At 33.1% G+C, this 18,102-nt stretch overlaps 1 protein-coding gene across 28 annotated transcripts in view; it reads left to right on the forward strand.

The window, feature by feature from the left end:
* LOC130899969 (disks large 1 tumor suppressor protein) overlaps nt 1-18,102 on the forward strand; it is a 1,257,949-nt gene that overhangs the window by 502,996 nt on the left and 736,851 nt on the right. For 16 of the 28 annotated variants that reach the window (XM_057810194.1, XM_057810195.1, XM_057810197.1 and 13 more), the window contains exon 3: nt 3,826-4,130. The exons of the other annotated variants lie outside the window; for them this stretch is intronic. In XM_057810194.1, the coding sequence (XP_057666177.1) occupies nt 3,826-4,130 (305 nt within the window). The remainder of the gene's footprint in view (nt 1-3,825; nt 4,131-18,102) is intronic. 28 annotated transcript variants of the gene reach the window in all.

Here is an 18,102-nt window from a genome sequence, read left to right on the forward strand (position 1 = left end):
CTGAAAATTGAGTAAGAACATCTGCTAATTTGTCATTCGGAGTGGTATCAAAAGATTAAAAAGAAGTTAAACGAATATTTTCTTGGTGGTTGTTCCAAATTACTTACTTCCAAGGGTCCGAGCAGGTAAACATGTAAAAATGACATGACGATTAGTCTGAATGGTAACATAGATAATAAAGTGCTGACAATTCGATTTTTACCAGTTTTTGCTGAATCCTGGCGTTGTCTAGGACAAACAACAATAAATTCGCAGCAATTGGGAATTGCTGAATCGTGCAGCTATTTGATCATCAAACAATATTGAAAGATTTCTGTGCGGCCCAACTGCTCTCTAATCATTGAATGAACAATTCCATGGGTGGCACTAAGTTCAAATAAAATTTGAAGCACTGTCGATTCCGTTCGATGGACTCACGAACTCCTGCAATAATTCCAATAATTCCAATACTAAGACGGAGAAGCGTTTTTTCTACACGTTTTCAAAAGAGCTACAAACTAGAACGATGTGGATGATTGCTCAGTCACACTCAAGTAAAATTTTATACCAAAGGTTTATTCATATTTGATTGATCTATTTTCCACAATTGCTTCTATAGCCTGCAATTAGAAATTCCACTCATTTTTAGGGTTTAGGTTTAGGTTTATAGTTCATATTTTGTTTTACAGCGTACACCAGGACTTCATTCCGAAATGCGTAGATGGCGTGAAAATAATGCTGTGACATAAAAAATTCCCAGACGACTCCTTGCTTCTGAATTATAGGGCTTTGAAGTTGCGAAATCAAAACTTATATCTAAGTATATTTTCCAAATTATACATTTGAACATTATGAATTTTTAATGGATGATTACGTATGTTCATGTAGTGTTTGACAGAATAAAAAATTTTACACTACCATCTGAAGGGCAAGGGGCTGCTCATGCCCAATGGTTAACAATCCGTAACTTTTACAGGAACACCTAAAGATAGCAAAAATGAGTTTTTCAATCGATTTTTTAACAAAAAGGTATATTCCGTTTAACTCAATAAAATTTATGGCTTAGGAGATATGTAAATTTTTAGATTGTTGTATATGCCGAGGTAACCCTTCTATAAAGAGATATTCTGAAGAAAATTTCTAATTGAGCTGAATATTGTCGAAAATCGAAAAAAATTGAAGACCCTTCCAAGATTCTGCTTTATAGCGTCTCAATGGAAGTAAATAAATCTATTTTATTTAAATCAGAGGAACGGAGCAGCTATGCAAATGGACCTCCCCAATCAATCCAGGAACAATGTTATTAAGATGATATTTTACATCATTCAGGAGGTAAAGATAGGCTCCATTAGCTGACAATTCAGGATTATGGCATTTAATAAAACCATCTAGTGTGAAACCAGCTTCATTAGTAAACATTTAAATATACTCCGTAGACTCCGAAAGGGTATAGAACGCAAGGTGCGCACTTCGAACATTTATTATAGTTTTTTTGTTTTTATCGGATAAGTTTAAGGCTAACCAACTAAATTTCGCTACATCTCAATTTTTTCTCTATTATAGTAACACAATGTTCGACAGTATGCAGTTGTGGTTTAATACCTCCTGTAAGTATTTTTGCTAAATAATCACAATTTATGATAATTTTATTCAGAATGACTCATTAAAGCGAACGATTAAAAAATTTACAAATCTCCTAAACCATATATTTGATCGAGATAAGTAGAGAGTACCTTTTTGTGAAAAAATCGATTGAAAAATTCATTGTTACTAAGCTCAAATAGTATAGGTTTTCTCTGTAAAAATTACGAATTGTTAACAATTGGGCATAAACCGCCCCTGGCCTTCATATAGTAGTGTAGAATTATTTATTTCTTCAACTACACTACATGGACATACGTAATCATCTATTAAAAATTCACAATGTCTGAATGTATAATTTAGAAAATATACTTAAATATAAGTTCTAGTTGCTCAATCGTATGAGAATTTTTTATGTCACAGCATTATTTTCACGTCCTCTACTCACACCCGAATTTTTTGTATTAAGTCCTGGAACTCCCTGTATATTGATGTCGTTGACTACTTAAATACAATGAAATTACTAATTTTTAGTTTGAATATAAGCTGTTATTATCAAAAGTATTCCAACCTATTTATGAATTAAAACTTTTAATGATGAGATGATTTCTATTTACATCGTTAAAACTAGAATTTGCAATATAGTGTGTTAGGTAAAATACAGTTTCCTCTTAACCCACGCACATTTCATTCAAGTAATATAAGCACTACCTACTTAATATTTATGAATCCGATACAATAAAATGTACTTCAAACATTATAAATATTCAATGAACTACATATTGTTGCAGTAATTCAAACATAGAATTCTTATAATGTCGTAAATGTTGGTTGGAAATGGAAAAAGGTGGAAAATGAGTCCTTTATTTTGAAATAAAGCGCTCGAACAAGTTTATGGACAGGCTTAGAAAATCGTTTAGATATTCAATCAATGTCTGCGGGAAGTATATTTGTTGCAGGTGTAAAAACTATTACTTCGAAATTTCTCTTTTCAAAATATTGCATAGAATTGTAGAAGTGATTTGAGAAGGGGATAGAGGAAGACATTTTTAAAGGAACATAGAAATATTTTCTAATATTTGTAAATTTATAATACAAATTAGAAATGTTTTTTAGATCTCTTCAATATAAATCAATTATTTTCTACCTTTTGATTGAAAAAAATTCACTGTGGGTTGTATCTGATTCATAAAAAACAAGTCCAAATCTATTCGATTTAATTATTGCAAGAAGTTTATCAACATCGCTCATATTTTGCCATCTTCATATCGTGTATTTAGTCAAGTGTTTCTGATTCAGTGATCCATAATATGGTTCAACTATATTTGAATGATTTTTGGTTTATGTGTTCACTGCAAATATTGTTTGGCAAATCAATATCAACGAATAAACCAAATAGAACGTAAAACACGGTTATTTTTAATATTATCTATTATCAAATCAACTGCATTTCACATGATAAACCTCCTCGCGATGCCGTGGAAGAGGACCCACTCCTAGCTACTTCGATATGTTAGGTTGTACCCTGAAATTATTCCCCATAGATAAAATATTTATAATGAGGTTTTAATGGAATTATATCCCACATTGATTTTATCATTTATCGTTAAATATTTACTTTGAAATATATTCTTATGAAAATGAAGTCTCAAATATTTTTGAGAAGTTGGGCTACCTTCACTAAAGAAAAGCTCGTTTGAGTGTATGATTTATACAAGTTCAGCTCCAAATTCCCAATTTTTTTCTTCAATATCTTCTATATCTATGGACGTATCCGCGTTTGAATCTTTTTGGGTATTCCTTTTGTGATATCTTCATTCATATTTTTTATTTCGCTCCGTTCGTGCTGAATATAATCGTCACCTAAATCTGATTCATCATAAGTATCCCCATTCCTTAATACAATTGAAATATGCAGTACTTTTTCTTAAACATCCTATTGTAAATATCTCCACAACTGTTTATTATTTCGTTGGTAGAAATCCTCTCAATAACTCCTTCATCTTTATATAATTAATCACTCATCTCCTATCATTTCATCTACTAACAATTTCAAGTTATACATAATAATATTTGCATAGTTTATATTTATTAACAATATTGATAAATTTTTTTAAATAGTGATTTGAAACATTCGAAACTAGTAAATGATAATTACGAATCTTTTTCTCAAATAGAAACTTCTTGCAATTATCAAACTCATCGATTGAAGTGATGTCGTTATTGGAAAATTTTCCTAAACAACATCACCGTAACTTCATATAGGGTGTCCCACCTGAGCTTGCCCTGCTATGAGGGATCGTCTACGATGAGGCGGCCAATTGGCATGGCTCTGTTCGGTATGGTGTGGTTGTTGCGCGTGCGCAGTGAGATGAAAAGATGTGCTAAGTGTCGTCGGGAGTTAAAGGAAAAACAACTAGAGCAAGAACAAAAAGCATCTGCATCATGTTCTACATTTTTCACCATAGACGCTCCCACTGTTCTTCCAAGTACTGAAACTCTATTAACTCCGGAAAGGTTAGGACCTACAACGTACTGCGAAGTTCATGGATTCAACCCTCCAAAAGAAGGTTAGTTTTTAGTTCAGTTATTCTTGCACAAAGAAATTTTTATATTACTTCCGTTTACTGACTTTTGAATATGAAGTATTTCTTTTCTACACGCTAAAATTTTTTTTGAATATATAGCTGTTCACCTTACGTGTATGAAGACAATAACTTGGTCATTAATTCTCGCGTCATTCAATGTAATTATGAGACAATTTCAAGTTTATGTAGACGTAACTTAGTTTAGCGGCAATTCCAAGTAGTCAAATTTTCTATTGCAAAGATGGACACTTTTTACAAAAAGTCTTTGATCAAAAGTGTTAAGAAACGTGAATAATATGCGATGAATTGAAGGAAATATCGAAGAAGAATAGGTGCCAAAAATAATTTGGGTATGCAAATACGTATACACAAATACACTAAAATACTATTCATCAGTAGATTTTGAAATTTAAAGTCCAGAGTTGACAAGACTTGCTGCGTATTACACAGAAAGTTATGGTAGAAGATTACAAAGATCCTTCAGGATCAGCAGATGAGAAAGGATGCTCTTATGCACCTACGTGAAGCTCAATGTTTATCAAAAAAATAGATAAGCATGAATCACGGAATTTTCTGCTTATTTAATTCCTGGATCTCTATGCCAATTTTTGATACCTACTTTCTGAAACTAAATTATACATCTACGTCAATGAATTCTTAACTTACGTATCTAAGTCTGAGTTCGTATTTGGTTTCTTTGAATCTCATATTTGTACGAAATATAAAAGGGGAAAGTTGAAGAGAAAGTTTTTGTCACAAATCATAATATTAGAATTTGAGGTATTCACATTAACACCATAATACGTGGAGATCGGAAGAATAGTGTTTATACAATCTTGCAAGAAATGTCAACAGCCTTATAAGGATAAAACACAAACCATATAGATATAAAATTTCAACTTTTGTTGAATAATTCTTCATACGTGCAACAAGAATATAGAAGTGTGAAACAAGCAACTAAATCTTGGATAAATAATTCTCATGTCCAATTTAACACCCAGTTAGATTCTTCTTTACCTTCTTCCCCTAACAGTCCTGTCAGAAGTAGTTTCAAATCCATAGTCTCCACCATCGTCTCCATCTCTTCATAACTAGATTAAATGGCGCTGATCTTGCAAAATGTTTCTCTTGCCTTATGCTGTCGAACCTGATGTTGATGGTTTCCTAAAAATATTATCATTAACTGCTCTGCCATTAGATACTTCCTCACTTTCTTCCCCTAACAGTCCTGTCGGAAGTAGTTTCAAATCCATCGTGTCCATTCTCTTCATAACTAGACTTAATAGCGCTGATCTTGCAAAAAGTTTCTCTTACAATATCCTGTCGAACCTGAAGTTGATGTTTTCACAAAAATATTATCAATAACTGCTTTGCCATTAGATTCTTCTTTACTTCCTTTCCCTAACAGTCTTGTCGGAAGTAGTTTCAAATCCATCGTGTCCATTCTCTTCATAACTAGACTTAATAGCGCTGATCTTGCAAAAAGTTTCTCTTACAATATCCTGTCGAACCTGATGTTGATATTTCCCTAAAAATATTGTAATTTGCTCCTCTGCTAGGACTAAACTCTTTCTTTATTTCCTTCTAAACAGTCCCGTCAGAAGCATTTTCAAATTTGTCGACTTCATCTTCTTTACGACTGACAAGACTCTTCCTTCACTTCCAAACATTCTGTCAGATGCATTTTCAAATTCGTCGTCTGCATCTTTTTCTTTTGAGATAAGAAGTTTTGCTTTCATTTTTTAAACAGTTTTCTTTATTTTTTTGCTCTAGTGACATATTCATTTGCTTCTTACCGTTTTGAATGATGATTGAAAAGATAAACGTCAAATTTGAACATACTTAGATGGGTTAATAATTTTCCATAGAAATGTATCAGTGGCAAAAGGATTTCTTAAGATAGCATTCAAATATAATGGAACCAAATCACAGAAAGGATTTTGACGAACATTCGCAATTCACTGCATCCTACTTTGTTTTTTCGAGTTTGAACTCAGTTTCCAAGATATTATTCCTGAGAAGAATAGTTTTGAATTTGACATTTGAAATACTGTTAGAAAGTTATACAAGCGAAGTTTTTATTTATTGAATTTTCGAACAATAAAATCCACATTAGAACATAACAGAATTAGAAGATTTTCGTCTGTGTTACATTTTATCAAATATTTAGCTATTAAATCTATCCATTATTCATTGGAATAGCTTTGAATTTTTGTTTGTCTGCATATAAATCATCGATCGAGAACGGCGTGATTATTCGTGTCAATCAATTATTTTAAATAGTTTTCTTCTTATAGTACTACTTTGAGTACTCTTCATAAGTAACCTCTACGAGTTACTAGCATCGTGTGAAACAGTATTTAGTCTATACGCTGCTCTATAGTTCATAATAAAACGGTATCTGTATGTTGATATCAACCAGATCTGTGTCAATTGTGTTCTTTCATGTAATCTAGTTTGGTATTCATGAAATAAACATTCACAATGACAAACGATACGAATATATTCCGAAATTTCTGGAAACGCGAAAACAATTGTTCAACTCTCAACATGAAATTCGTTTTGGTACCGGTGACAGCTTTTGTGTGGTTTGTAAATCAAAGTAGGTCACATTAATCAAGATTTACTCCATAGTGAAAAGCTAAGCCTACTCAAACATTATATGTCCAAATTATAACGTTAGCGTATGAAATTTTGATAATGGGGTGAAGTTATATGGGATTAAACAAGACTACTTCTGCTATACTCTTCTACTCAAAAGATTGACTATGTACGGATGATATGAAGTAATTATAGCAAACAACTATCTCACTAAGATGAATTTTGAATGATGTATAAAATTTATTCATGTTCACTTTTGTTAAAAACAATATTAATTACTTTTATTGAGCTTACTATAAGTTATAATCGGTTAAAAGCAAGTATATCTTTCATTGTTTTGACTTTTTGAAATTGTCTAGTCGATATGGTTTAAAAAAAAATAGAAAACAATTTTTATAGTAAGTTTCCCATAACTGAAATTAGATATTTGAGGTCTTGTACTGGATTTAGTTTTTTTTAGATCCATTGCATCGATTTAGAGACAAACAGAATTTGGAAAATGAGAAGGAATAAGGAAAAACTCAACAATAATGTCATGAAATTATTTTGTCGATTGAAATTTTCGACTTTGCACGTACAGAGTGAGGAAATAAGATCTGAAGATAATGAAAGGTTTTATAGTCCAAGAAAGTGAGAACACTGTGAATGACTATGAATAAATAAAAAGCAATGCTAGGTACTGACTATCAGAGAAAAAACCTGAAGAGCTTCTAATTGATAAAGTAATTAGACAAGGTGATACACTACCTGCAACGCCATAGCACGTTAACAAATATAAGTAAAGAAAACTTCGTTAAATGATACCATACACAAGCAACAAAGTCCTAAATATAAAAAGAAAAATATTATGGAAAGTATGTTGAGAAACCTGATAACAGTAGGAGAATAGATAGAGTTAAAAATAATTGAGATTAAAACAGAAATTATGAGATCCGGCAATCAATTCAAGAGAGGAACATTGAAAATAGCGATTGTGAAAATGTACAAAACTACGAATATCTGTCCTTAAAGATTAAAAGTAATTGGGAAATTAGATCAGAAATATGAAAGAACTATTACCAGCTAGTATGAATGTGAGTAGAGATTAGTATCATATACACTGCGACCTAAAGGATCTATTTGGTTCCCCCTTTCCTGCTGCGATATTGGGGAACCCAGTGTTTATAGCTGATCTGTTAATCTCACTCCATTTAGAAAATTCGAAAAGTGGGATGTCGGTATCTGCCAGAAATCTTCGTCTTCTATTTCACACGTCGAGACAATGTGGATAGATGTTTCGTCCTCTGTGCAACAAAATCTGCACGCCGTATTATTTACGTCTTCAGGTGTTCATTGAGGTGACAGTGCCCCGATAGGACTTCTGTTAGTATTCGTAGATTGTTTCTACTTGGATTGATACATTCAGCAGATCTTCTCTGGCTATAGTTTCCCAGGAGAGTATTTGTCTGTCTCAGCCTTTATGGGTCCAATAGAAGGGTCCAAGTCACATGAAAGGCTTGTCTGCACCCGCTTTTCCGAGCTTATCAGCCATTTCATTTCCCTTTACTCCGGTGTGTCCTAGAATATATTGTAGGGTAATTTTATTTTTCTTACCTAGCTCGTTTATTTTTTCTATGTAATTCCAAACAAATTTCTACTTTATAAATGCTTATTGTTTTGTCTAGGTTTTCAGAGTGTTGGGTTGTGGGCCAGTACACTCCTATTCCAGCACAATCTGCTACTTTAGATCCATCCGTATATCATTCAATAACGTTATTGGAACACTTCTTATATTGTGTTTTGTTTCCAATTACTTCTACAAATTAGTATTGATTTAAATTTGTGTGTCCCAGATTTGATCATTATTTAGAGACGTTTTTCTTTGGTGATTCCGTCTGTAATCATTCTAAATGATTTTTTTTCTAACACGCTTTCCAGTGGTCTCGGTATATATCAATATGCAAGCCAGTCTTTGTACCTTCGAGAGATTCTATCTCGTGGTATTCAGACTAGTTCTAGTATCTCAAACCACCGCCTCATATGTGATGGTTGGTCTCACAATTGCCATGTACATCCACAGTAAGATCTTTGGAATGATAAAGCCGATACCAATGTAGAGCGCAGAAACATTGACAATAAAAGACGAAGGGAAATTCAGAATAGCGGAATTAGATATATTATTATAATATAATACTGGAATCAATCAAGATTTACGAAAATGATTACAGACAATGTATGAATTACGAAATAAAGGAGGAATTTGAAAAGTAAGATATACTTAAAATAATTAAAAAAACAAAAAAAGATTAAGTTTAGTTATTCCAATGCTACAAAAAGAGTAAGAAAGAATAGAAAGGCCCAGATACGGGCGGTGAAAAAAATAGAAGAAGACTTCAGTAGAATAGGAATCAAACGATAGGAAGAAAGCATTGAGAAGAGAACCGTTTGGCGAATAATTAGCAACAAAATGAGATCAATGGATAATGGGGATGGATTTACTCTACAAAAGGATCTAGAAAACCTTCAACTGCCCAACCCTACAAGCGGTGTAGAAATATATTCGGGGTGTATCGTAGAAGACCTAAACAGAGCAATTAACTTTATATCTCGTTATAGGGACTCGAAGTAAAGCTCTAAATTTCGAAAAGACTTAATTTCCTTGCAACCCTTCAAGCCAATAAGTAATGTTAAGGATAAGGCGATCGAAGCATTTTGAGGACTTATTAGAGGTGATCTATTTTTAATATTTCACGTGAAGGTTTATCTGTCCGTTGATTAGACAAATTCTATTTAATTTTAAAACGTTTCTTATTCTTATAATCTTTCGTAAAACTTTGTTATTTTCGAGGAATATCCAAAAACATGTTTTCAGCAATGTTATTTAAAAAGTTACAAGAATTGACAATGGATTTATAGATCAAATTTGAGAATTTTCAATTCTGTTAATTAAATTCTGATAATTATTTAAAATGGGTGGACAATTCTCATCCTGTATCTACCAACAATAGTGTAACTTCTATTTTTCTTTGAAATTGTGTTAAATATATCTGGAATTTTTTATATCCAATAACAGAGTACTGAAATATTTTCGTGATACCTCTATATTTCAGGAGGAGGAAAGTTTGGCTGCTATTACGACGAAAATACCACAAATATTTCAAGCACCAAAATCAACCGAAACATCGAAGCTGAAATCAGAAGTTGGATTTTCTAGCTTGTTCGCAACTGCGAGTTTCCAAATCCATTGATTTATTTTTATAACGCTCATGAGGATAATGTTGATATCTTTTAGTATACATAGTTTGTTCAAAAGTAACGTAAAAGCTTTATAACTCGATAGCTTCACAACAAAGTGTGATCAAATATTCCAACGAAAATCAATTCTTCCAAGCACGATAATAAATTAGTAGCTACCCCTGTATATTTTATCACTCCGTGATAACACTATACAATATCGATTTCGCTTTAGTAAGCTTAGTAAACCACAGAGAACAAATTTATATTTTTAAAAAACACAAATAAAAATTTCTCATTGAGGGTAGCTGTAAAATTATATATTATTAATGTTGCAGAAGTCATCAAACCAATTGGATTACTAATAAATCATAAAAAATGCCGCGCGTTTGTTGTTAATATTCTCCTGAATGTAAAAAAAAATTCAATGTCATCTAAAAACTCTGAATTTCTTTGTTAATGATCCCACCAAGTCAAAATTGGTCTATAAATTCCTTCTAAACATTTAGTTTCCGGTTTCTTGACACTTGACACTACTTTAGTGTATTGTTCCAGATGTCAAAAGTTTTCTGTAGATATTGGATATTTTCTGCAATCAGAACTATATCACCAGCATATGCTTCCTTAGATATTTTCACTATTTGCATATTTCTATATCCAACTTTCTGTTTGAGTTCTGTATGAAACGATATTTAATATATCATCTATAAATATGTGGGAACGCAGTATATTCAAGCTACCTTCTTATCCAACTTCTTCGGCTTTTTTTACGAATAACATTCCGTTTATATAGACTCATGTTTACATCTTGAAAGTCAATATCTAATCTTTCTTCTTTTCAAATTTTTCCATGCTTTTGTTCGTACTTTGTCAAAAGCTCTATACATATTAAAATATATCTGTATATCAGCGTACAGCTCTATCTATAAGTTGTTTGATAGTAAATACGTTATCAAGTACGCTTTTACCTTCTACACTTTCATTCTTTATGTATATTTGGACTTGGATTTCAACCTTTCTTAAAGATTTTATTTATTTTTTTAACACAACTTCTGGTTTTCTTAGTTGACACTTTCCAGTTTGATACGGAAATGTCTAACACGTTTTTTTTGCTCCAGTTCCTATATATTTCACACTTTTCTTTAATCCTTGTAAATTTTCATGGTTTTCTATTATTTGCTTGCCAAATATCGCCTTAAAACTTTTATGTATTTAAAATTGCCAATAAAACCCCAGCCATGATAAATCTCTACCTCAAAACAATCTATTTAGGGTGCTGGAAATTATTTTTACCTTCTATAACTTTAAAAAAAGTAAATTCTGTAATTTTCGACTAGTTTCGAAGCAGATTTTGTTACTTTCCCAAGACGAGATTCCTAATTACTTTAATCGCAAAAATAATAATCCTACTAAATGTCTGCAACTTCAAGTACATTGCCAATTTATTCATGCTTAGCTGTTATATCTGTTAAACTGTAAAAGCAGTTTGCTAGATTTGTAATAGTAATAGTGAGAACGCTCTACTATAAAATTTAATGATCTAATATGTATCCATGTAATTGGATCGTATTTAACTGAAGGACAACGGGTCGTAACTATATACTATCGGGGTGAAACTGGAAATTGCAATCTGTTAGATCAATCCGGCAAATTATACTAATAGATGTCTTCGTGTCCATCTACATGACATGCATTAAGTGCATTCCTAAAATACTTGTTAATACTAGATTTTTTTGTATTTCTAAATAATACCATTACTCTTAAAACATCATCATCATCAATAACATCACGCCCATGCTTGGCCACCAACTACGGATTGAAAAGTCACTCAAACCTTAATTTAACTTCCTAATTATCATAACCAACTTTTTCCGCTTCTTCGTCGAACGTTAGGACTTATTCCTATGTTTGCTTCAATGGTTGCCTACCTGCAGCTGGGATGATAAAGACCAGCTTTCATACTATCTTGTTGGTGGTCGTCCTGGTGGTCGGGATGTATCCGGTTTCTCTTCCTTCGCAATCTTTGCCAACCTATCGTCCGACATTCTGTCCATGTGGTCTCTCCATTCTTTTAGCCGATTTTTCGCCTATCTCACTACATCCTGGATGTCATATATCTCCCTTATTTTATCATTTCTCTTGTGGACAAATAATGTGAGTAGTTCTTAAAAGCCGCTTAGTTATGGTGTTCTCTGATTTGTTGTTTGAGCTTTCACTTCATTCTTTAGATTTTCATTACTTGTTGTGTTCGCTCCTAGATATTTGAATGACATCACTTGTTCTACATTCTGATCGTATATTGCGAGTTCACATCTTCTCGGATCTTCAGGGATATTTGCATGTTAAAAACTTTCGCTATTTAGTCAAACCCATACAGTAGCCTTGGTCAGAATATCAGAAGTTTGCTGATATTCGTCCAACTAATGTACAATACCTATATTTTGTTTTGAATTATCTACACGGCAAGTGAAATATACAAAAATATACTTATTAATACTTATGTAAAGTTGCCGAATGCAAATCAATACTCTGGAGATCTGGTGATACCTTGCTGTGGATGCAGTTGGATATATTACTTCTTAAATGACAAGGAAACTGAAAGAGAACTGGAAGCAGAAGGCTACGAGGATGATTCGATTTGAATAGGTGGAGAAGAATGTAAGAAATCTTAATAATATTCATATAACATCATCAAATACTCAAATGAAGTCTATCTTGATGAATAGTCAACACAACAACTTAATGCAGTCATCTCAGAGTGATTTGATTAGAAAATAGAATCAAACTATAAGCATATATTTTTTTACGCGGTTTTTCTTTGCATGGTCGTGGAAGAATTATAATCTTCTACTAGCGTATAATAGCAATTACCTAAAGTAATCTCTTTTCGCTCGTTGTAGTATATACCATTATTATAGTACGGGCATTATTGTAGACTCCTTAATCTATCATGACTAATACTGAACGTTTCAACCCTTAATATTAAGTTTCAAAATTTCGCAATTTCATATATAATAACTTCAAATATAAGAGAAGAGGATCATGGAAATAAAGTTTTTTTGCAATTCTGCTTACATGTGTCAATGACTCGGGAATATTACCAGATGAATGTAACGCGTAACCTCCTCTTTAATTATTGATAAATTTACGAAACGCTGTTCCAATTCTAAAGAGCGGGATGTTACAACGTATTTCACTCTTTGTCAACGCACACCCGTAGCAATCACGATAGTCCGTATCAATATTTTATTAAGTAAAATGAAATTTAATTTCAATTGAAATTGTATCCATCAGAAATGAGATTGACAGTAGAATAGAGATATAAATGTCTATAGTTTTGTCTATATATAAATAATTCGACTCAGTGTTTTCATTTTGACCTCAAAATATAATTTTTATATTATAAATTTCCAATTGAGTAGAATTATTTGTAGATTATAGCTCATGGAATTCATATTTAGATTATTTAATATGTTACATATCATTCGGCTTATTACTTGTTTCTTAAAACCCTTTGAATATTTCTTTGTTCACGTATTATGGCACAGTAGTCACTTTGGATTCATTTATTCCAACATTAGAGTTTTTGAAGAAATTAATTTGTTATCGACCTCCCATTCCATTCGAGAAATTCAATATAACCTCAAAATGAATCGATTTCTTCCTCTACCTACTAGACTTAGAATCAAAGTAAATATTTGTAAATTTGTGGCGATTTTATATTCGCTGCTCTACAGCTGCCTGGTTGGAAGTTTTAACTACCAGACTACAAATTGAACTTACTCCAACTAGGAATCCAGTTGAGGGCTGCAACTATCCCAGTCTTATTTTTAATATATAAATAGATCTTTGGTAGCGTTGTTTTTAATTTATAACTTTATAATTGCTTTTGTTCGTTGTACTCTTTTGAATACGCGAATTAACAAAAATTTTTTATTGTTCTTAGCAATAAATATTAATTTGAATTATCGTATCCGGGGATAGTTTTAGATTTTTAATTCTTAATTTAATTTATAAGGTGTTTCTAGCTTTCCGCATTTTTATTGATTGTTAACGTCGTTCGTTAAGTTCGTGGCGTCCAATTTAAAATAAATTGTTCACCCCATCTGATTACCAGTTATTTATATACTTTAACTGAGGCCGAATACCACTGAGGAAGAGTCTCTTGTCGATGAATTGAAGGTTGAATACAAGAATACAACTCATTAGTTTTTCCTCCGATGTACGTAGATGTAAAATATTTTTAATTTCACTCTTTTTTATAAAGAAATTTTTGTTGTTCATCTACACATAGTCGAAACATTTCAATAACAAATACTTTAGAAGCACAGTATATAATTCAAGTCAAAGTTCCTAATCGCATTTTCATATAGGACATGGGTATTTGGTGATTTCCAGTCGAGCGCGACGGGCCTTTCAAGAGGCCTATGTGCTCAACGGTCCTTCACCGTCCACAATCCAATTATCTTTGAACTGGAACACCATAATATGTGCACATTAAGAAGGAGCCCGACCAGGGACGTTCCATGATTATATATATTTGATTCCTATATGGACATCGCAGAAACTACAGTTATTCAAATGAAATCTGGATTTATTCCTAAATAAACAATATCTCAATTCATTGATGGTTTAGATGCGTTTTTCTACGCATTGCCGTTTGAATAACCCATTGTATATGCTCACAAGAAACAGAACATGAAACCCAGTGACCTGACTGGGCATCTCAACATTCTAAAGGAAAATGAGGTGCCCCTGGTCATGGACACTATTTGTTCCAAACTATGCTTTACCAAAAACTATAAAACAAGTCGACAGCAATGGACAAATGCACAGCTTATGTTCTCACGAGACGAGGCTCATTATTTTTCAACACTTATGGCTCGAAGACGAAAAATGGACAAGAAGGAGCAGGAATATTAGGCGGAAACATGCGCTATCCTAATATGCGCAGCTCACTGCGCACCATGTAACAATAGCAATGCAAAGATATCAATCATATCAGATAGCAGAGCAGCCTCACAAGCACTTGACTTTTATGAAATTAAGGTGAAGCCAAAACGAGACTTCATCGAATATTTGAACTAACTCACTGTATGTACTTGGCCACAACGGAGTACACGACAAACAGCAAACCGTTCATCTGGGGGGGGGGAGAACAATTCCTTTCATAGGATACAACCCTGCATAGATTTCCCAAGAAACCCTTTAAGTGGGAAAACGAGAAGAAATCAGGAAAATGGAATAATACCCCAAGTCTGAAGCAATAGAAAAGATTTCTTTCCTGTTCCTCCAACTGGTCTGAAAAGGCTCTTTCATCGAACAAGACGAGCTAAGGAGAGTTGTTAGTATGCACATTGGACACTGTCTGGTGAACTACCTTCTGAAGAACATCGAAGAAACTCCCAACAGCTCCTATCGCTTCTGTAAAGAACCAAAGGAAATCGCCGAACACCTTCTTTGTGATTGCGAGACAATCCACAAACTCTCAAGCTTTTTAGGACCAGAAAAAGTAAGCCATATAGCCCCAAGACAGGAAGCTCACTTTGCAAAGTCATTGCTGTCTGACTGGCAAACAGTCCAGAGTATACAATAGATCAGTAGGTCAAACTGTTAGATATATAATATAAAATACGTAGACTCCTCCCAAAGAAGGCTATTTTTGGGCGGTTTTGTGTGCCACTTCTCGAGATGTTAGTTCTACTCTGACAAGGTACTTAAGGTTTCTAGCGAAATGAACAGAACTTTCCCATAGCTCAGTTATTTTCATGGTTTGCTCGTAGAATCTGTCCGACATAACAATCGTCTTGAGATGAAGCATTTTCCTATCAGAAGAGAGAACAGCGGTTTGATGTCGTTTCTGGTCACCACAAGAAATTCTTCAGATTTCTCAGTTGATACAGGTATGAATTTTTTGGATTGTCTTAGTCCAATCACCTATGATTCACAGTTAACTGAGGATGTGAGTCCTTCTTGTTTTCAAACCAAACATATATGTAACCTTTTCCTAACAGTTTCCTTCGAAATTATTTAGTGGCAGGATGCAATATTCTATTAACTTGAAAAGCGGTATAGGTTGGGTTCCTTTTGTAGTAATGCAAACATAACGGTCTTCGGCAACTCCATATTGCTACAACCTTATGGAAAACCTTTATATATTTGACACTCATAGAAAAGCCTTGAACGTTTTCGTGAAAAAAAAATTTATAATGAAAACTAACACATTAAACTCGTCTTTTAAATTGATGAATTAAAAAAACCTAAGGCGATAATGGAAACCTCAGTCCTAAACTGAATGTGATGTAAAAGCAAAAAAGTCACAAAAACAAATTTTATCTATCGTTGTGTGGAACTAACATACAAACCAATAACCAACCATATTTTCTTACTCCAACAATTCACGAGATACAAGATTCCCATCAATTATTTAGTAATGTAAATTTCAGTGGCTGAAGAAATGAGTAAATGAATGAGAAAACTTAATTGAAAACAACTAGGAGTATTTTTTTTTAAATTTAGTAATACTTACAGAATAAGCATTATTTGTTTCGAATTTGAACGAAACTGTTCTGAATTCGTGTCTCTTGTACATTTTGTTAAAATGTCTAGCGCAATCAAATTGGCAAGCTAGAAATAATGTATGACGAGTAATTTCAGAATATGAACTGCAGTAACTGTAGCTGCAAAAATTGAGAAATGAGAACGTTCAAAAAGATTATGAACGTTTGAAGGAAATATTTTCCAGGTCAGTTCCGGAGCTGTTAATCGACAACGTCAAATTAAATAGACACAACGAACTAATGAGAAATCCAATTATCACGGGGTATTTGACGATTTGTACAGACATCTTTACTTGTTAGCTTTTCTCGCGTAATTATTTTCTCTGACCTATATACTCGAGTTCGTTTTCTGAATTATAGAAGAATGGGGATTTACTCCTGCCTATTTTTCATTAGCTTTGATGGTTAGGTCGGTGTACAATTTATTAGAATTGGTACATATTTGTAATTGTAGAAATGTGTCAATTAAACAGAAGATTTAATGAGTAGTTTTCATATTATTAACTAATCTAAAAGTTCAGTTGTTCCTATATTCCTCTTGAGGAAATTTATAATTTGATATAACGTTTTTATGCAGCTATTTTGAGTCATATTTTAGGAATTTGGCGATAAACAAAATTGGAGGGGTTTCTTAATCAACCATCGCATTAAAAAAAGATCAGATATTCCGTGTTCAAACTTCAGAGAATGCATTCATTGTGAGGTAGCTGTCGCCTAATAAGCTCATCAATCATCATGTAATTTATTAATTACGACATAATATCTATGAGAATGTCACACCGAGGAAATTAACTTCAGAACCATATCTTTACAATATCGACGATTAAAGAACGAAGCGATTTGTAGACTTTCTACTTCTCATCAACAACGGAGAAGAACGGAAAGAGCAATTCACTTCCTGGGTAAAATGCGTATCGAACAAGAATGACTGATGCCAATGAAAACTCCGGATTTGAACTATTTTACTATATTCTACATTGATGGCTCGAAATTGGAAAAGGGACAAGTAGGGACAGGAAGCAAGCTCGTCATCTCAATAGGCTCAGAATCTCAGAAGTATCCTTACAAGCACGTAACTCTAAAATTGAGTAATTGCTGATATGGACATCGAATATTTGACCTCACTGGGGCAAAGAACAAAGTTTATCTTTCCCAAAAAGCCATTAGTCATGGTCATAAAGTAGGAAAACGAGAAGAAATCAGAAATTTGGAATAAGACTCAAAGTCTGAAACAATTGAAGAGATTTCTTTCTCATTCTACCAACTGGTCTCTAAAAGCTTTTACACTGAACAAAGATAGAATAAGAAGAGTTACTGGTATGATCATTAGATACTCTCCGATGAACTAACATGTGAAGAACACAGGAGAAACTTCCGATAGCTCCTATTATTTCTGTAAGGAAGCAAAAAAAACCACCGAACACTTTTGCGATTTTGAGGCAAACCATAGATAAAGACTATTATACTTACAATGAAGCTTTTCAAAGCTACAAGAGGTAGTTGACAGTACCGCACAGCTCCCAGACAGGTACCTGACTTTGGAAAGTCATTGCTGCCTAACTGGTAAACACTCAAGGGTA

The sequence above is a fragment of the Diorhabda carinulata genome, chromosome 12 (assembly GCF_026250575.1).
Source record: "Diorhabda carinulata isolate Delta chromosome 12, icDioCari1.1, whole genome shotgun sequence".
NCBI classification, from domain to species: Eukaryota; Metazoa; Arthropoda; class Insecta; order Coleoptera; family Chrysomelidae; genus Diorhabda; species Diorhabda carinulata.